Source organism: Ailuropoda melanoleuca, chromosome 1 (assembly GCF_002007445.2).
Source record: "Ailuropoda melanoleuca isolate Jingjing chromosome 1, ASM200744v2, whole genome shotgun sequence".
Classification (NCBI taxonomy): domain Eukaryota; kingdom Metazoa; phylum Chordata; class Mammalia; order Carnivora; family Ursidae; genus Ailuropoda; species Ailuropoda melanoleuca.
In genome coordinates, this window is record NC_048218.1 from 45,807,549 (window position 1) to 45,828,907 (window position 21,359).

Below are 21,359 nucleotides of genomic sequence, written 5' to 3' on the forward strand. Positions count from 1 at the left end.
CTTTTGCATCTAAGCATCTGCGTTTTTGTTCTTGGGGGTGGGGTAGAGGTTCTGTGAAAGACCTTGCTCGGAGGCAAATTCAGAAACCTAAATTTCCTGGGGCGCCTGGGTAGCGCAATCGTTAAGCGCCTGCCCTCGGCTCAGGGCGTGATCACGGCGTTCTGGGATCGAGCCCCACCCACATCGGGCTCCTCCGCTGGGAGCCTGCTTCTTCCTTTCCCACTCCCCCTGCTTGTGTTCCCTCTCTCGCTGGCTGTCTCTCTATCACATAAATAAATAAAATCTTAAAAAAAAAAAAGAAGGAAAAAGAAACCTAAGCTTCCTGATGGACTGAATTTAGATTTTCTCCATGCCTTATCTTTATTCTCTCAGCCATCTAAAACTAAACCTTCAAGTTTGAAAAATACTTGCCTCTGGATTACCATACTAATTGTGCCACTCGATACCGTAATAATGAATGATAATGACGGTGATGCGGCTGTATGGTACATGTCTGCTATGATGATCGTTTGCTGCTTCTTCTGACAGGCAAAAGTAATTGCTGTAACAACAGTGAGTCAGCTTCTAGATGCCGGGGACGATGTTTTTCAAAAAGCTGCTGCTGCTGCTACCCATAATGATGACACCTTTGCAACGTAAGCGCAACTCCAACTGAAAAGGAAAACATCACAAAGTGCTCTCAGGTTTCCTAGGTCAAAGCATGAAGAGAAGTGTCTATTTCTCTCCTGCCTGCGCTAACTGGCTGATTCCTCTGGAATGCAGACTGAAGCCTAGGCTTTCCACCTGATCTTCATTTACTAGCTAGAGTGTTATATGTTAACTGCTGGTTCCTGGGGTGGCCCTGGACTGGGAGATAGAGAGCAACTGGGATGATTTAGTTTAGAACTTATTTTCCTAGCCGTAGTTAGGCATGGCCAAGGGTCAGCCTGCAAGCACAAAAAGAGCTCTTCCAGCTCTTCTCAATGTACAGAGCTGAAAATAATAGCATAACTTTGCAGGGCATGTTGCCGGCTCCCTATACACAACTCAGCTATCCCCCAGATCCTGTGTATCTTGGTTAAGCTTTCTTTAGCTTTCCCAAGCCTACATTGAAAAAAAAAAATCCAACTCTACCGGCTTTCTCTTTTTTTGATTCCTATGTTTTGCATACTTTTGGTTGTATATTTATAATAAAACTCATGTACTTTATTACAGAGATCCCTTACTAGGATTCATTGTTTTAATCTTATATAGAGTTTTCTTGATTTTTAAAAAATTTAAGTAAATCTGTATGCTCATTATAGAAAAATAAGAAAATATATAGATGAACAAAAATTTTTAAAATTGTCCCACCTTTATTAACCTGTTGGTATGTATTCTTCCAGACTTTTTTCTTTGTATGTGTGTGTGTTTGTATCATATTACATACTCCACTGATTTATAGCTTGTTTTTGTCACTTAATAATACCTTATGAACCTCTTTTCAGTGTAAATATCTATACATATACATCATAAATTTTAGATACTGCATAATATGAGTGAACTTTTATTTAAGCAATTCCTGCTGAAGGACATTTAGATTGCTTCAAGTCTTTTAATATTTTGAGCAATCAACATTCTTACACATAATCTCTGTTTACGTGGCCCATTATTTTTTAGGAGAAATTCCTAGAAGTAGCTCTCAGTTTTCTAATTTTTACAGTGTTGAGCCCTCAAAGTAGAAAAAGGACAACAGCTTGAAATGGTTAGGACATTCAAAAGATGACAATTCTGAGAGATGGTGGTAGAGGTTGTTTCAGCAGTTTAACTGGTGTATTTTATGACTTCAAATTTCAGTAGGAGTCTGGGCCCTTCTCACTGGGAGTGTAGAGACTCCCATTTTTTTTGAAGTTGGAGAAGGCAGTGGCCATGGGATTCAGAGTCTCTGTTCAGTGAACATGGAGCTTGAGAGCCGGAGTAGGCTCCCTTCAGAGTTGAAGGCTCTGTGTTTGCAGTCTTGCTCAAGGGAAAGAAGAAGGGTGGGTGTTCTGGTGAGAAAGCTGAGGAGAGAGCAACTATGAGATTTGGCTGAGAAAGTCACACCATGATACAGGTGAAAATACTGTCCTGGTGATAAACAATTATGAATTTTACTGATTTAAGACATGGAGAAAAACTTGGTTCTGTGTGGTTTATGTGCAATATCCAAAGGGCTTCAAAAGATGTGATTAGAGGCTGAATAAAAATTTTAAATATGGGACACACTGAAATATGAAATGTTACAACCACACTCATAGTAATTCCTCCCAGTCTGGATTTCTAGTCTGCTTACTTTTCTAACCCTGGTCTGTCAGTTGACTCTCCCATGTGATCTTATGCATAAGCCCTTGCGGACTTGGAGCATTTTTCACTTAAATAAAGCTGTCGCCTCAGCCTCCAGCCCCCACATCAGATCACCAAGCACTTAGTACTCCTTAGAAACTGCCAGCAGAGGTGACTCTAACGCTCCTCTCTCCCTGGAGAAGAAAATTAATTGCTGATCTGGGGAACTCTTCTTTCCAAACTCTGTCCCCTGAACCTGGGCCTACCTGTAGCCTCTACTGACAGACACTGGGCCTTCGTTGCCCATCTCACTTTGGCTTCTCCCTTCTTTCATTCACAACTTCCTGTTTGCAGCCCTAAACTACTGGATTCCCCTTCTTTATTCATAGGGAGAAGTGGACAGTATGAGAGTAAAACAGGAGAGTGACAGGGAGGGAAAAACCTGCCCAGGTCCATCTTGCTCAAGTTGTCATAGTGGAGTTCTCTAGCATCCATTCATCCATTCTCTTGGTCTGAGTTGCGAGGAGCCATGGGCAAGGTCTCTGCTGTTAAAGGCCTCCTACTATAATCAGTGAAACTAGGACCTCATTTCTCTATGTTGATCACTTGTGGCAAAGACTGAGCTATCATCCTGAAACTTTGCTGTCAAATTCAGGGCTCATAATTGTCTGTGTTTACCTATCCCTGGGAATGCAAAACTGCTTCCCTAATAGTGACCACCTTGTACGTTTACATTTCACATCTCTATTTGTATTTTTTGTTCCAGCCAGCCTTCTTTGGTTAAAAGATGTCTGCTTAAATTAACTTAACGATCTATTGTAAAGAGGCTTACGCAATCTCATGGGAACCTAGGAACCCTATCATAATGTGGCGGGGCTTTATGGATTCCAGAGTAGGGAGATGGCAGGGCATCCAAGGCAGCTTTGAAGGTCCCCGCAGATGAGTTTGTGGGCCTTCCTTCTGGGATAATATAATGGTTGTGGCCACAGCCTTTGGAATCAGACAGTCCTGGGTTCATCTTAGCATTGTTATTTAGTAGGTACATGATTTTGGCCAAATTCATTTCTCCCACTCCCTGAGGAGAGCCTCAGATTCTTCAGTATCATATGGGAGCAACTTTGAGACTCACTTCAGTAGGATTCTTGTGAGGCTCAACTGAGTTAATATACGTAAATCACTAGCACGATACTTGACTCTTATATATTTAATTTTGAAAAAAAAGTTTAGCTGTTGGTCTTTGTAATTAACATGACTCAATAAACATGTATGTTTCATCTTTACTTCTAGTTTCTGCTCTCTCATAAATTAACTCTGTTCATGGCATAGGGGAAATATAATTAAAAACAAAATCTTTTCTCAACCCGGAAATGCTCTCCACAAAGATAGTAAAGAAAGAAAACACTTTTTACTGCATAAGCATTAAACCAGAATGTGATGTGTATCACAGGCAAACACTAAGAGATTGCAGACAGAGAGGAATCTCACCTCTTTATATAGCCAAGCAGATATAACCCATTACATATGTGTTTTCAGGTAATCAATAACTAGTCCTCAATTAAGAGAACTTGACAACACTGTCACACATAGTTCATCCTACATTAACCCAGTAATTGAGGTGACCACCTGTGTTAGCTAACTGACTTTATCCAGAGGAAGAACAAACTTCTCATGTCTTTATGACAAGAGGTAGCTTTGCAACTTGGAGCAAGGTACTCACACACTAAAATCAGGCTCCTACCCTCCACAGAAACTGGGAAATAGGGAAACTAACTCCCTCGATGTTCACATTTCAAAGAGATGGCTTCGATATCCTTGAGAAAGACATTCCCAGGTCATAAAGTGGACAAAATGCCAATCTAGTTTTCAAAAGAATTTATATATATATATATATATATATATATATATATATATATTTAAGATTTTTTATTTATTTGACAGAGAGTGAGAGCACAAGCAAGGGGAGCAGCAGGCAGAAGGAGAGGGAGAAGCAGGCTCCCTGCTGAGCAGGGAGTCTGATGAGGGACTGGATCCCAGGACCCTGGGATCATGACCGAAGCAGAAGGCAGATGCTTAACCGACTGAGCCACCCAGGCGTCCCATCTTTTATTTTCAACAGGAAAAATTAAGCCTCTTATTTTAAATTTGTATTTGTTCTTACAATGACGGAATGACCTCTCTGGTCCCCTCTAAACTGTGACTTTCCTGATGTAACTATAGCACTAACTTGAAAATTCTTGAGTGAAAAGAATCTGATTGCTTCTTCCAGTCATTTATACTGCTCAGTGGCCAGCCTCTGCATTGGGTACTCTGAGGCAGGCACTCATCTCTAATTGAATCAGTTATGGCAAGAACAGAGAAGAATCATCTGGAAGGAAAAAATGACCTTGAAGGTGGCTGTGGCTAGATCAACCCTTTAAAAGTGGTTGTGAATCCTGCAGTCACTCCCAGATATCTAGTACATCCTTCCCTCTAGCCTTCCAATGCCTGAGGGAGCACCTCTTGCTATCTCCAGTGTTTAATAGGGTATGACTTCTTAGTTGATGCTCAACAGATATTGTTTGGTTGACAAATGTATGAAATATATTCTTAGAAGATTAGAATTTTGTTACGTATTCTTCCTGTCTAAAACAGCTCTGGAGTATGTATGATTGTAATTCATTAAGTGGGAAATATATAGTGTGAACTGCTAAACATTCAGAAAATGGTGTTATGAATGGAAAACATTCCAAACAGAGAAGCCAACTTGAATGTTTCTGTATAAATGATTATCATATTCTCTTTATAAAAGCAATCTTTAATTATTTTTAAAATTTATCTCTTTATGAAGTCAATTGGGGAAAGTGAAAAATACTTTAGTGACCAAATAAAGATTTAGAATATGGAACAACTACATTTTAATGAAATCCCTTCATTTCTGGGAAAACTAGATTGAATCAGTTATCTTAGCTGTAGAGATTTTGTTTTGTCAAGTACAGAAATAGTGCATATATTTCTTATAGGAAACAAGGAAAAGAAAAGGTCTTAACAGCTTTTCTTTGGAGAATGCTAAATTGACAGGTTCCCCCACTCCCTCCCACTTTCCATCTAATCTGTCTTTGAAGTTATCCAAAGTAGAAAAGAACATTGTGGAAACCTGCAATGTAGAGTTAACAACCCAGGCAGTGAGCTCAGAGCTCTGTTCTTGCATGGTTCCAAATGAACTCTTGCCTCTGGAATCGACAACTAACAGGAGATGCTTTAGACCCCAAGGGGTTTGGGTGAGAGGAGGGAGTTGAATAAGTAGCAATTGGTTCTCATCACTGGAGAAACAAGAAGCACATTTCTGGCCAATGATGGATAACAACACCATCTTTTATGTGAAGAGCAACACAATAAAGACTATTTCTGTGGGGAAATCTGTCATTCTTGAGTTCCAGCTTTCTGGCATCTATATACAGGATATCCTTCAGTGGAGATGGTCCATCAGAACTTTAGAAAAAGTATATATATAACAAAGCAAGATTCTGGTGAAGAAAATAAATTATTTTAAGTAGATTGTACCAATGTTCACATGAGTTCTATGGTCGTGACTTTCTACTGGAATGTGGGAGAGAACGCACACCTTTGATTTTATGACAAATCTCTAGAATATTATATTGTAATGTTTTGTCCTATACAGGCTTGTTGAGCAAATGGAGATTTATTCCACGTCCTTGGGTAACATGTCAGTGGTGGAACCTAATGTGGCAGTACAGTCTGTGGATTTCTCTTCAGAAGGCACCATGCAGTCTACAAATGTTCGCTTCTCTGTGAAGAGAGGTGAGTTGTTTGTCTCGTACTTCTCGTAGCAGACAGCATTCTGTCAACCATGAATAATGCTTTATCTATGAAAATGTAGACTTTTAAAATTCTACTTTTTTCCTTCTGACAGGAACTAGTGATTCTCTCATTTCTGGTTCCACAGTTGTGGACAGAGATGTGAACGACCTTAATCCAGATGGGGAGACTGAACTTCAAATCTTGCTCAGTACCGCAAACAGTAGGTCTCAAACTTTATTACATTAAAAAATACACTCAAGTTGGGGATGCTTTCTGGCTCAGTCGGTGAGCATCTGACTTCCGGCTCATGCCGTGATCTCAGGGTCCTGGAATTGAGTCCCCATATGCAGCTCCCCACAGTGAGGGGTCTGCTTCTCCCTCTATCCCTCCCCCCACTCATGCACACTGCATGTTCTCTCTCAAATAAATAAATAAGATCTTAAAATTATGGTAATCTCAACTCCTATTCTAGATGATAGAGATGATCTCTTTTTTTCCTTTTCAAAATCTTTGGAGCAGAATTGAAATGCTCTGGTCATGGACACAAGTCTGTTTTCTAAGAAAAATCTAGCTAATGCAGGTCAGTTTTACACTTAAAAATATATTAAAAAATATTCAGTCATAAACTTTGCCCGTATTTACTAGTGGCATGGCACTCGCAGGCTCAGATTCGTCCTATGGACCTGCCTTGGGTTATTTTATGTAATTGGCACAGTCATCCTCTTGTAGCAACAGATTGTAGTTATATCCACTAATATGGTGCTCACCATGGGCTCCCTATATCTTGCATATAGCCCTTCAAAAATTTTTACATCTAACAGGAAATGTTTGTACTTTTCAAAGTCTAAAATAATGATTATTTTGACAATAATAATAAGGAAAGCAAGCACACACATTTACTTTTATTCTCTCCCCAAATAGAAAAAATCCAATGTGGGGTGCCTGGGTGGCTCAGTTGGTTAAGCGTTGGACTCTTGATTTCAGCTCAGGTCATGATCTCAGGGTTGTGAGATCAAGCCCCACGTCAGCACTGGATGTGGAGCCTGCTTAAGATTCTCTCTCTCCCTCTCCCTCTGCCCCTCCCCCCCTAAAAAGAGTAAACCTTAAAAAGGACTCTAATGTTAGAAAGTACACATTTTAGAATTCGTAATAGCACTGATAAAGAAGAAGGGATATTATTCATGGATCTGGCGTGCTGTGGAATTTTGCTCCTATTTGCTTTGGCTACATGCTTTGTGAAGGTAAGAGACTAAACCTAAGTCTTTCATGTTCTTTTTTGTGTTTTTCTTTTAATTTAAAAATATTTCATGCGTATAGAAAAGTATAGATAATAATACATGCAGCACCCATGTACCCACCAGCAAGGTAAACGGATATCAAATTTTGCTATGTTTGCTTCAGACCTCTTAAAAAAAAAAAAAAGGAAGATGTTACAGATGTACGTGAAGTCCATGTCCTATTTTTTCCCATCCCCCCAGAACTTATATCTTTCTTAAGTTGGTATGTTGCATTTTTATGGTTGCCTTTAAACTTTTGCTACATATTTATATATCCATACATAAAATATTCTATTTTGTGGGTTTTAAATATTTACCTAAGTGGTATCATGGTGTATGGAACTTGCTTTTTTTAAACTAAACATCCTTTTTGGGAGATTTATTCATATGTTACCAAGCATATTAGCTTTTGTCTGATAAATATGTTATAAGCATTGTTGCATTCCTCTTGCAGCTTGGAAATTCAATGATACGTTAGATTTTTTTCTTCCTTTACTTGTGCATCTTTTCGTGTATTTATTAGACATTCTGATTTTCTATTTTGTAACTTGCCTATCTAAATACTATGGTCATTTCTCTATTGGATTGTTTGTCTTTTTCTTATCGGTCATTAGAAGTTCCTCATGTACTCTGGACACTAATTCTTTATTGGTTATAAAGTTGCAAATATCTTTCCTCCAGTCTGTAGCTTTCTTTTGCTTGGCTTTTGACATCTTTTATCATACCCAAATTTTACTTTATAGGGCAGTCCAGTATATCAGTATTTTCCTCTATAATCAGTACTTTTTAAAAGAAATCCTTCCCTATGTTAAAGTCACAACGATAGTCTCCTATATTTTCTGCTGCGTGTTTTTAGTGTATGTGTATGCATTTAGGTCTGCAATGAACGTAGAATATATGTGTTTGGTGAAAGATAGGGATCTAACTTCTTATTCCTTATAAATTATCAATCTTTTCAAATGGGCTAAAACACACTGTTAAGAGACAGTGTTTGGTTTCTAAAAATCATATAAAATATATCCCTTTCAGGGGCGCCTGTGTGGCACAGTGGTTGAGCGTCTGCCTTCGGCTCAGGGCGTGATCCCGGTGTTATGAGATCGAGCCCCACATCAGGCTCCTCGGCTATGAGCCTGCTTCTTCCTCTGCTACTCCCCCTGCTTGTGTTCCCTCTCTCGCTGGCTGTCTCTATCTCTGTCGAATAAATAAATAAAAAAAAATCTTAAAAAAAAAAAGAGACAGAGACTCAGATTGAACTGAAAGGGACATTTATAAAAAAAAATTTATTTATTTATTTGACAGAGAGAGAGAGAGCACAAGCAGGGGAGGCAGGAGAGGGAGAAGAAGGCTCCCCACTGAGCAGAGAGCTTGATGTGGGGGTTTGAGCCCCAGGACTCTGGGGTTCGATCCCCAGGACTCTGGGATCATAACCTGAGCCAAAGGCAGACACTTAACCGACTGAGCCACCCAGGCGCCCCTGAAAGGGATATATTTTTATGATTTTTAGAAACCAAACCCCTGGGGCGCCTGGGTGGCACAGCGGTTAAGCGTCTGCCTTCGGCTCAGGGCGTGATCCTGGCGTTCTGGGATCGAGCCCCACATTAGGCTCTTCTGCTATGAGCCTTGCTTCTTCCTCTCCCACTCCCCCTGCTTGTGTTCCCTCTCTAGCTGGCTGTCTCTATCTCTGTCAAATAAATAAAAAAAAATCTTTAAAAAAAAAAAAAAGAAACCAAACCCCCAAATTATCTATTTTTTAATTCTTTGTTCTCTTAAAAAGACGTCACTGACATATATAAACAAAAATTGTTAGAAATATAGGGGCACATCGACAAACCATTCTTCTAAGGAAAGATTTTAGGGCAACTATCCCAGAAATTAAAGATCAAGTAGACAAAAAAAATTAATGAATTTGATGTTTATATATATTTGCGTGTGTGTGTGTAATTTTGTTTGTAGACAGAAAAGAGATAATAAAAATTCTTTTCACATGTCCATCAAGTGCTTCAAAAACTGACCATTTATTTATTACTCACTACATGGTCATTTTCTACTGACCATATAGAAAAGCTTATGTGTTTTATAAAATAAAAGTTACATAAGACATAGTTCCTGACCACAATGCAATAAAACTAGAAATGTACCACAAAAGAATAGCCAAAATTTTATCCAATTAGAAATTAAAGATAAACGTTGTTAGAAAGGAAATTAAAGTGTACATTACAAAGTATTTGGAAATTAACGGCAATGAGAATACCACATATCAACACCTATGGGATATGGACAAAGAATTATTTAAATTCTTCCCCAGGTTAAAGTCATAATGATAGTCTCCTGTATTTTCTTCTGCGTGTTTTTAGTGTTTAGAGTAAATTATTTAAAATAAATTATTTGAATTATTTAAAGTAAAATATATGTGCTTTAATAAATTTATTAGAAAATAAATGAAATTGTTAAAAAGTGAACTGAGCACTCAACTAAAGAATCATAAAAATAAAGTAAATGTAAAGAAACTAGAAAGAAGGAATTAATAAATGTATTGGAGAAACTTAATAAAAACAGGAGTTAACAAATACCAGACTTGATCAACAAAACAAAACATCAGTTCCATGAAAAGACTAATGAAATAGGCAAGATTCTAACAAACTTGATTAAGAAAAGGGAAAGAGAGAGTGAAAGAATATAAATAAACATCAAGAAAATGTATCTAGAAGGTATATCTATAATTATCTATAATTTAAAAGTATTATAATGGTAAATAGAATCTTTTCTAATGAATCTGAGTATCTAGATGAAAGTTATTATTTTCTAGTAAATGACCAAATACTATAGGAATGAGGAGAGGGAAAGAGGGACTTTCATTTTTTTACTTACATATTTCTATGGATTTGATATTTATTTATTTATTTATATTTTTAAAAATATTTATTTGAGAGAGAGAATAAGAGAGGGTGTGTGTGTGTGCATGCACAAAGCACGAGCAAGGCGGGGGGGGGGGGCTGGGCAGAGGGAGAAGGAGACAGAGAATCTCAAGCAGATTCCCTGCTGAGCATGGAGCCTGACATGGGGCTCGGGCTCACAACCCTGAGACCATGACCTGAGCCAAAGTCAAGAGTCCAGTGCTTAACCAACTGAGCCACCCAGGTGCCACTGGATTTGACTTTTACATGACGCATGTCGTTCTTTTATTAAAAAAAAAAACAAAAACACAATAATAATGCAAAGAAGCCTTATTGCAATATTAGGGTTAACTTTTTCATCTAGTGTCGAGAAGGAACAATTTGGCAAGACCAATGTGCCATGAAAAAGCTCCATAAATCAATGTCTTTTTTTCTAGGTAGAGGCTAGAACACGGCTGGCTGGGGAGAACATGTAGGGACTGTCAGGGGCATTGTCTGCCTATCTCTCCAATCACACTGAAGATGCTGGTCTCACTGTCACTGTTACAGTTTTCCTGATGCCACTTGTAAAAGCAGAGTTTTAAAAATTAATTCAGTTAAAACATGTAATTATTATAATTGCTTCGTCTTCAATAGGGCCAACAGTTGTATAAAGTGTAAGGGGCGTTCCTTAGGTCGTTCTATTTGACATCTGCTGTGGCCGGCCTCCACGCAAAACCCTCTGCTGTGGCCATGTTTTTCTAAGATCTCTGAGGAACAGCTGACCACTTTTTTCCAATTCCTGAAGAAATATGTCACAATGGTCTTCCAGCCTTGGGAAAAACCCATGATCATCATGAAGCAGCAGAGACCAGTAGTTCAAGAGGTGACGGAACGTATCTGGCTCCATTGGAACAGTCCCTGATACACACAACGTGAACTCCTGGCTCTGTGACTGAATGGACTGGTTTCTGCTCCATCTCTTTTAGCAGGAAACAGGTCTCATAAAGCACTTCCCTAGGCATTGCCCACCCAATATTCACTATTTACTCGTTGCTGTTTCTTGTCTGATGTCTTATCAGCGGGTGAAGCGACATGGCTTTGGGCTACCTGAATGTCACATTCACTCTGTTTCACTGCATAGAAAGCAAGATGTTTATTTTATACGTGAGATCCTTGCAATACCTCCATGAGGTGGATTAGGCGGAAATTTTTGTAGCTATTTAGAAGGTAAGGAATCTGAACCTCAGGAAAAAAAGTAACGTGAGTGAAACAGCCAAGCATGGGTTATGTATGTTAATTACATATTGCAATTAACTAAAGATTCAGTGAGCAAACCATTTTTACTGTACTTCACTCATATACTAAGCAGTCATGCAGTTGAACAATGACATGGGACTTTGTTTTTTGTTTGCCCTAGGGTTCATTTGTTGATTTTTTTTTTTTTTTGTCTCACAGGTGACACAAAGGCATGTGGCTTTATAGTGTATCAAAACAACAAGCTTTTCCAATCAAAAACTTTTAAAGCTAAATCAGATTTTAGTCAAAAAATTATCTCAAGCAGTACTGTTAAAAATAACACTAGAAGTCAGGAAGCTTCTGTTGACATTGTCTTTAACCCAAAGGTGAGTTTTTCCACTAGCAACAACAACAAAAAAATTCAGGCCACTTTTGATTACAAAAGTAGGATTGGTTGAGCAAAAGAAATCCATAGGAAAACTCTATATTTTTTTAAGTTTTTATTTAAATTCCAGTTAGTTAGCATACAGTGTAATACTCATTTTGGGCATGAAATATATCAATTTAGCAGAAAAACTCTTTAAAAGATTCTTTGAAGATATTCATTTAAACATTCCCCACACCCATGTTTTTTGTCAGACTAGCTAGATGCAAAATGAGCTAATTTGAATTTTATATCCTTTTTCCCCTTCCCTAATCAATAATGAAGATGTTATACTTAGTACATACCTATTTGATTTCTCATATGCTTATCTTATCCTATTTGGTTTTTTCTACCTGATTAAGCATTTCTAAAAAATCGGTTACAATTGTCTTTTCAATTTACAGTATGACCGAAAAGAATTCCAGCTCCATTCCTATGCCTGTGTCTATTGGAATGTTTTAACAAAGGATTGGGACACACATGGGTGTCACAAAAATAAGAGCACTGATGAATTCGTGTACTGCCACTGCAACCATACTACTAATTTTGCTGTATTAATGGTAAGGATGTACATAGTAATCTCTTTGCAGACAAGAATTTTCCTTATACATAAATCTGGTATGTGCTAATTGCAGATAACTTCAGGGGGCTTAGTTTGCATAGATAGTCAACCTAGATTAAATGGATAAACAGGGAATGGAGTGATAAGACTAAAAAAGGAAGTGCTGGTAAAAGCAAGTAAATAGAACTTTCTGCAGTATGGTCTCAGGGTGGGGAAGGTCTGCACCGTGTATTTAATGATGAGAAGGGAGCCCATGTGCAAAAGTGGAGCCGACAGACTCCATTCAACTAACTCACATGTTGTGAAGCTTGAAGTTGTTACAGCCAGAGGTAAGCTGTATGACTGTGTGTTGGAAACGGGTTCAATACATACTTAACTATGGATGAGCAGTTTAAATCAGTTACCCAAAGCTTTTTGCATTGGAATAATCTAAGTTGCTAAATTTATGCTAGAAGATAAAAGAGGAAAAGCTCTTGAATTCATCCAGTTTGTCCCATGGTTCCTTTATGTATTCCTTATATCTTAATTTTTTTATTTGAGTATAGTTGACACACAATGTTACATTAGTTTCAAGTGTACAACATAGTGATTTCACAAGTTTCTACATTAGGCTTTGCCCACCACAAGTGTAGCTACCATCTGTCACCATGCAACGCTATTGCAATATCATTGACTATATTCCTTATGCTGTACCTTTTATTCCTGTGAATTACTTATTCCTGGAAGCCTGTATTTCCCACTCCCCTTTACACGTTTTGCCCATTGCCCACACCTCTCCCCTCTAGCAACCATCAGTTTGTTCTCTGTATTTACAGATCTGATTATCTTTTTGTTTGTTTATTCATTTGGTTTTTTTTTTTTTTAGATTTCACATATCAGTCAAATCATATGGTATTTGTCTTTCTCAGTCTGACTTATTTCCCTTAGCATAATATCTTCTAAGGCCCTCCATGTTGTTGCAAATGGCATAAGCTCATCCTTTTGATGGCTACATAATATTCCGTCATGCATAAACACCACATCTTCCTGAGTGCGGAGCCGACGTGGGGCTTCATCCCAGGACCCTGGGAGCATGACCTGAGCTCAAGGCAGCTGCTTAACAGACTGAGCCACCCAGGTGCCCCCAGAGATCTGCTTTCTTAAGCAGAAATTAGTAAAGTTAAAATTTTAACTTTTTCAGTATCTTTAAGATCATTAGTATCATTCACTAAATGTGTAACGCTTGGATTGCTGTATATATTAAATGATACAGCTACATTATCATACTTACTTTTCTTCTTTCCTGAGGTCAGGCTTTCAGCTGTTTCTTCTCATTAATGTCTGAGTCCTCCACAATGCCTACCATTCACATTTGTAATTAGTTTTGGGTTCCAGAATTTTTTAAAAGGCCGATTAAGATTGTATGTAAAGTAGGAGCAGATAGACTCTAAGAGAATAGATGATTACTAAAGTCTGATGATCTATATATAGTCTATGATTCTTTGGTATTCACTTAGTATACTGTACACAGGAAGTAATGTGAAATCTTTGTTTTTAAAAAGAAATTTGTATTATTTTTGTTTTCTTCCTATACAAGCAATACATACTTATTGTATAAGGTATGAAAGTTTATCTATTAAACAGAAATACACTAATATGAAAAATATTTAGTTAACATCTTGAATTAAAATAACAGTTCAAATAAAAATATGTTAACAGGGGTGCCTGCGTGGCTCAGTCCTTAAACGTCTGCCTTCTGTTCAGGTCATGATCCCAGGATCCTGGGACCAAGCCCCCCATCGGGCTCCCTGCTCAGCGGGAAGACTGTTTCTCCCTCTCCTACTCCCCCTGCTTGTGTTCCCCCTTACGCTCTCCCTATCAAATAAATAAATAAAATCTTAAAAAAATATGTTAACAAACTGCTATATATTTGTACAAGAGATAACAGGTAATATTTGTAGGTACATTAAAAAAAAGTCACCTCTGGAGAAGGGATAGGATTTCAGGAGGTAGGGTGGCATGATGTGGGGTAGCTGGTAGGTAAGAAAAATCCATGGGTTTTTTATGCTTTTATATTACTTTCATGTTGTATGAATATTACTTTCTAATTTTTTAAATTAGTAAAATAAAGACAGACAAAAATTATATATATCCTACTCACTCAGTGGCCACCATTATTACCTCTCCAGGTTTCTAAGAGTACTTACTCATGTGGAATATACTTATCTATGAATATATATTAAAATACTGGCATAGATACAGATATATTAGACAAAAATGAGATCTCCTTTTAAAAAATTTACAGGATCATATGCACATTTTCCACATCCAAAAAATATTTCTACAACTTTATTTTTAGTGCATTAGCTTAGATATGCAGATTTCCTCTTGGATTATAATTACATATAAAAATAATGTAAAGGATAAATGAAATAACTTTAGCCAATTTAGATCTAATCCAAACAACTTTGATTTTAGACATGAGGAAAAGTATGTATGTTTTCCTTGACAGCTAGATAACTGTTCTCAACACTGCTTCATATAGCCTGCTTAGAGGTAAGGGGTGCATTTATTTCCTTTTAAAACTTATCAACAGTTTTATAAAAAGATATATTTGGCAACTATCTGGTTATTTTGACCAATGTAACTTTTTTTGATGTTGACTTTCACAGACATTTCAGGAATGGTTATTTAAAAATGTAAGTCTTAACTTATTTTCCAGAGTTTTGAAAAGATTTATAAATATCCTGAACCACTAAGCACATTATCCAGTGTTGGCTGTGCCCTGTCCATCACCGGTCTGGTTCTCACAATTGTATTTCAGATTGTCACCAGGTAAGAAAGGAAGCTGGCTCTTCTTCTTTCCTCTGCACATATTCTCGTCAGAATGCAGTCTCTTGGAACTACAAGGGAAATCAGATTTAGTTCAACAAACTCATTTTATAGAAAGACACTCAGTTCTGGAGAAGCTAAGAAATGCATACAAGTACATGTATAATTAAAACTGTGATAAGCGCCTTGAAGAAAAATTGCATACCACGTAATTATAGGCTTGTTATATAAAACTAGTATGGTCCCATAGCTCATGAATGCTGTAGTTCCTTTGCATTGAACAGAACATACCTACCAATTTGCATTTACAGAAGAATAACACATTGCTAAACAGCAAGTTTTTGAAAATTAAACTGGTTAAAAATATGAAGTTTTCAGATGGTGAAACTTTTTAAAAGTCTTTGAATACCATAGTTCAAAAAAAATCTAATTAAAAAATTACCTATAACCACACATTTCTTTCCATCTTGAACTCCTCACTAAAGGAGCACTAGTGTTTTTTTTCATAGCCTATATTTTTAATAATCTATAAATATAAGCTTGTTATTTATTAGTGTACTTGTGTACTTTCTGTTTTCCCTATCCTCATGAAAATTGATGAGGACAGTGACCTTCTCTGATTTTGTTGTTGCTGTTGTTGTTTGTTTTGATCCCTGTGTCCCAGGATTGAGCACAATACCTGGCCCATAGTAGAGGGATATCTGTGGAGTAAGTGGGTCTATTGTGCATTCCTCCCTGGTTCTCTTCTTAAACTCAAGATGTTTCAAGATGAACTCATCTTTCCTTCAGAATTGTTTCTCCCTACTAAATTCCTTCATAAATATTTTCTCAGATGTATAAATTCAGAATTTTTTATTTTAAAGGCATTGCTATTTAGAAATCTTTCCTGAAGTTTTATTTAAAAAATTAAGAACCTACAGAAAAGTCGAGAACACTGAACAATCATATACCCCTCACCTAGATTCATTAATTATTATTTTGCTTTACCCCTTTTTCTATTTTTTGCCCTAATTTTGAAAATAAGTTGTAGACATCATGACTGTCATGTCTAAATTCTTCAAGTATTTCCTAAGAACAAAGGTATTCTCCTTTATAGTATAGTACCATTATCCTCACTCAGAAAATTCAGCTAAACCATTAATATAATATTACCATCTTAATATATAACCCATATTAAAATTTCTCCAGTTGTCCTAGTAATGTTCATTATAACTGGGTGTTTTTTCCTCCAATTCAATTGTTGTCATGTCTCTTTAGTCTCATTTAGCCCAAAATAATTCCTCTGCTTTTTTGTTTGTTTTGGTCTTTCAGGACATTAAATCTTTTGAGATGTTCAGGTCAGTTATGTTGTAGAAGGTAGAATATTCTACAGTTTAGGATTTGTCTGAAATGTTCCTCATGATTAGATACAGATTAAATATTTTTGATGAGAATACTAAATCACGAAGTCTTTTTCAGTGTGACAGAGGAAGAAGCACGTAACGTGAGTTTGTCCCATTATTGGTTCTCTTACGTTTGACCCTTGTTGACAGTAGTGTCTACTGGATTTCTACACCCTAAAGATTCATGTTTTTCCCTTTGTAAGTAATAGATAATCCATGGGATGATTCTTCGTGATTCTGTGACTATCCTGTTCCTCAACTCTTTCTCAGTGGTTTTGGCGTCCACCAATGATGCTTACTGGAATATATTACTACATTGATGGTTGAAAATGATGACTTTTCTTATCTATTATTCTTTCTACATCTGGTTACTGTCTTCCTTTGTAAAGAAGTGTACTCTCCACTGTAACCAGAGGGAATCTCTTCATGTTGTTTTGGCATGTCCCTGTCAGCACTTTCTTATTTCAGATACAACAAGATGACCCAAGCACATTTTTCACTTTCTCCGCCTCATACTTAGAATCGGCCAGTTGTTCAAAGAGCCAGAATTCCATTTGATTCCTCTTCTTTATCTATCACACTTAATGAGTCTCTTGCCATTCATTTAAAGGTTTTATACTGAATGCTAACTATGGGTGAAGCACCATGTTCAGTCTGAATACAAGATAATGAATGAGACAAGTAAGCTCCATCTCTCATGGTATTTACATTCTCAGGGGAAGACAGATGTTATACAAATATATACAGAATTAAGTATATAATTACAAATAGTGGTAAGTGCCTTGAAGGAAAATTCCATGCCATGTAATTACAGGTCTGTCATGTAAAAGGATATGGCTCTTGTATTTGTCCTTTCATTAGTATTTCTATCATAATCACTCTTGAACAATTATTTGATCCCATGTGAATAAGTTGCAGTAGCTGCATAACGAGTTTCTTTGCCTAAAATTTCATTCCTTCTAGTCGTCACCAGATTTTTTTTTCATTCTCTGTCAACATGTTTCTTAGCACAGTTTTGCTGCCATAGCTGTCACTAAAAACTCATCAGGAAACAAAAACAAAAATCTTAAAAATGGCATTGATATTTAAATTGTGAATCAAATAGTTTTCTTTGTTCATAGACAGGGTCCCACATAATTATATATAATTTAAATGTAATGTGTGTAAGTTATAATAAATTACATATAATTTAAATATATACAATATATGTTACATAATATATAAATTATAATATATGTTATATGTAAAAATAATATAATATTAATGCACAGAAGGTAGTAATATGCAGAAGAGCCTGAGTATTTGAAAATAGCATTCTCCCTGTGGATTATAATTTATGTTTGAAACTGGAAAAAAATTAGAAACTAACTTTGTTTTATATAAAAGGATTTCTTTGAATACTTTTTTCAGTTCTGGTCATTAAAGATGTCAAAAGACTGAATGAAATTCTGAATTATCCAGATAATCTCAACTGAAACATCAAGGGAATTAACAAAGACTGAGAAGGCTCATGATGGAATGTTATAAAATCATAAAGGTTATGTAAATAACAAACAGATTTATTCATAAGATTCTGGGACATTAAAATAAATAAATAAATAATATTATTATTTAATATTTAATGATAATATTATTAAATATTAATATCAATAATATTAAATATTAAATAATAGTAATGAATAATTAAAATGGGTACTTCAAGACATTAGAATTTTTTTGCCCAGATATAAGCTTTTTATTTTTTCACTTATTTGTATATTTATGTATTTATTTTTGCCATATGCGGTTTTAACTATTAATACGATTGAATTTATCAGTCTTTTTCTATATGGTTTGGCTTTTTCCATCTTTTTTTTAATAATAATCTTTTATTATGTTATGGGGGGTGGGGATAAGACATTAGAATTTTAAGCACAGTAATGAACTTAGGGAAATAGTTATTCCAAGAAGCCTCGTAGTCTGAAAACCCCAGAGAGCTTAGATGGTACTGGATGGAGATTCTAAAAGTTTCATCAATATTAGACTGCATAGCATAGTATACAGAGAATTGTAATATGTCCTTAGAGGGGACTTAAGGCTATATCTGCCTTTACCCACTAAGGAAAACAATATGTGCACAGTAAAAAGAATATGGAACCTCACATTTGAGATCCACCTTGTTTAGAGCAACCTTGAATTCTCTGCCAATCTGAAAACACGCAGGTGGGTTACCAGAGGACACGCACGTGAGCAGGAGCACACGCACACAGTCTCTCTCTCTCTCTCTCTCTCTCTCTCTCTCTCTCTCTCTCTCGTGCTGCCTTCTAAAGACTGCTGATAAACAATGCCAGCTTGCAGAGAAAATGAGAAAATGCTGTTCTTTTCTAGCAAAGATCTTAGATAAAGATGAGAAGAAGAAAAACCCCAAAAGTTTTAAAGAGCACTTGGTTCTACAGAGAAATTACATCTTCAAATGAAGGAACAGTTGTCAAGCATGTTATATATTAACTGGCTCATTCAGAGCATCTTGACCATTTGACTGGCAACAGGTGTTTCCTAAAGTATCGTCCTTGGGACACTAGTCCTTGGGAGGTACTCCGTGGAAAAAAGGTTATGAAACGTCTTACAGAAAAGACACATGTGAAATTTTGTTGAGTGTAAGCCTTTCAGAGAGACAGTAATCATCAGTCTGCTAAGAGTATCTTTAGTAGCAGCAATAGGCCACGGAACAAATTTTAAATATTTTTACTTAATTTAAAATGTTTATGGGAACCTTGCTCTTTAAATGTAAGGTAAGCTAAATATTATACCATTTTGTTTCAAACTTGTAAAAGTAGTTTAAAATTATATTTGGCCTTATTGTTTTAAAATCCATCTTAATTTTGTTTATATAAAATATTTTTTAAAATGCAAGAGATGTTTTCCTCTACCTTTGAACATGGATTCATCTACTAATATGCAAATTTCCTATTTTGAAATAAAAAAAAATCCATTTAGAGCCTTTCTATAGATAGCCTTTGTATATGTTTGCAAATCTAGAGTAGAGCCTATTGTCTGTTGTGGTAGAAGAAACTCCCCTAAAAGTTAGTGGCTTAAAACATTAATTTCTTATCTCTAACGATTCTGTGGCTTGACTGGGCTCAACTGTATGGTTCCTCTATTGCTCTCTTAGGGTCTCCTGTGAGACTGCAGTCAGATGGTGGGTAGAGTTGGACTCGTTGGGGCTCCTCTGGGTTGCTGGGACAGCTGGGTCTTTCTCCATCTCCATATAGTCCCAGAACATTCCTATGTGGTTTCTTCAGCAGGTTAGCTAAACGTTTTACCTGGTGGCTCAGAACTCCAAGGAGAGCCAAAGGGAAAACTTATTATGACTTTCATGGGCAAAGAGCCTTTATGGGATCCTTCTCCCATAAAAAAAAGATTTAAAAACTGTGTTTTACAACTGTATTGGTATAAAGGTGAATATACTAATATTATATGCTCCTATTTGTACTTTGACCTATAAAAGTTCATTCTTTTCCCTTCGGGTTTTAAAAGGAGTTAAAACTTTGCTGCGGGCCATAAAAATATCATTAGCCCTAAGCACAACTTTATCTGCTGAATGAGTTGGCCCCAGTGGCCAGGTTTTCTGGTGCATTTCATTAGTTAGATCAAGTCACAAGCTGGCCCTGGGAGGGGACTACACAGGGTATAGATGCCAGAAAGTAGCATTCAGTGGGGGTCCTCTCTGAAGAATAGCTGTCACCTTTGATTACAACACAGTTTTAAGGAAGGATGCATCAACCTATTTTCTCTAACTCACCTCTTTGTGGAAATGCGAAGACAGCGTGCTCTTCCAATGTGCTTGGGAAGGTAGATTTACCAGGTGGCCCACTGGGCTATGAACTGGATTTCCATTGGGTAATAATATTTCTTTGTTCACTCACAATTTCTCTTGAGTTTATTTCTTGCAGCTGTGTTGTTTGTTTGATTATATTTGCTTCTTTGTTTTCAGGAACGTCAGAAAAACTTCAGTAACCTGGGTGTTGGTCAGTCTGTGTGCATCAATGTTGATTTTTAACCTCCTCTTTGTGTTTGGAATTGAAAACTCCAATAAGAATGTAAAGAAAAGTGATAGTGACACCAGTAAGACTGACTCGGACAGAAATGAAATGCTCATGCAAGACACTGTTGACGTCTGGAATCCCGCGTGCACTGCGGTAGCTGCCTTGCTGCACTATTTCCTGTTAGTGACGTTTACCTGGACTGCCCTGAGTGCCGCACAGCTCTATTTCCTTCTCATTAGGACCATGAAGCCTCTTCCTCAACATTTCATTCTGTTCATCTCTTTAATCGGATGGGGTGGGTGTTTGCCTTTCCACTCACTCAGAAATTTAATTTTGTTGAAATAACTTAATTTTAGCAACCTAACAGTACAAGACCTTGAGGTAGGGGAGATGGAAGTCCATCCAGCGGTCACTAGGAGGGCGCCTTCTGCCTCGTTGCTCACACTTCTGGGAAGGAGGCAGATGTGATCAGACAGCCTCACTAGTCACATCCTAAGCTAACCTCAAGATGTTAATTTTCTTTGCCATCTCTATTAGTTTCATTAGAAGTTTAGACCACAAAGGATTAACTTCCTAGCTACTTTAAAAGAAATGTATCAAGAACATCAAAAGTGACTCTAAGAAAAATAATTTGAAAATTTACTGGGTTCCAGAAAAGAATTGTGTGAGCCATAACTAAATTTAAATT

At 36.8% G+C, this 21,359-nt stretch overlaps 1 protein-coding gene across 4 annotated transcripts in view; it reads left to right on the forward strand.

Moving 5' to 3' along the window:
- Window positions 1–21,359, forward strand: part of ADGRG7 (adhesion G protein-coupled receptor G7) — a 71,019-nt gene that overhangs the window by 30,988 nt on the left and 18,672 nt on the right. For 3 of the 4 annotated variants that reach the window (XM_002917089.4, XM_034657326.1, XM_034657332.1), the window contains 7 exons: window positions 529–635; window positions 5,939–6,078; window positions 6,191–6,298; window positions 11,687–11,853; window positions 12,296–12,451; window positions 15,155–15,267; window positions 20,620–20,966. In XM_002917089.4, coding sequence (XP_002917135.1) covers window positions 529–635; window positions 5,939–6,078; window positions 6,191–6,298; window positions 11,687–11,853; window positions 12,296–12,451; window positions 15,155–15,267; window positions 20,620–20,966 — 1,138 coding nt within the window. The remainder of the gene's footprint in view (window positions 1–528; window positions 636–5,938; window positions 6,079–6,190; window positions 6,299–11,686; window positions 11,854–12,295; window positions 12,452–15,154; window positions 15,268–20,619; window positions 20,967–21,359) is intronic. The other variant, XM_034657340.1, reaches the window with a different exon arrangement.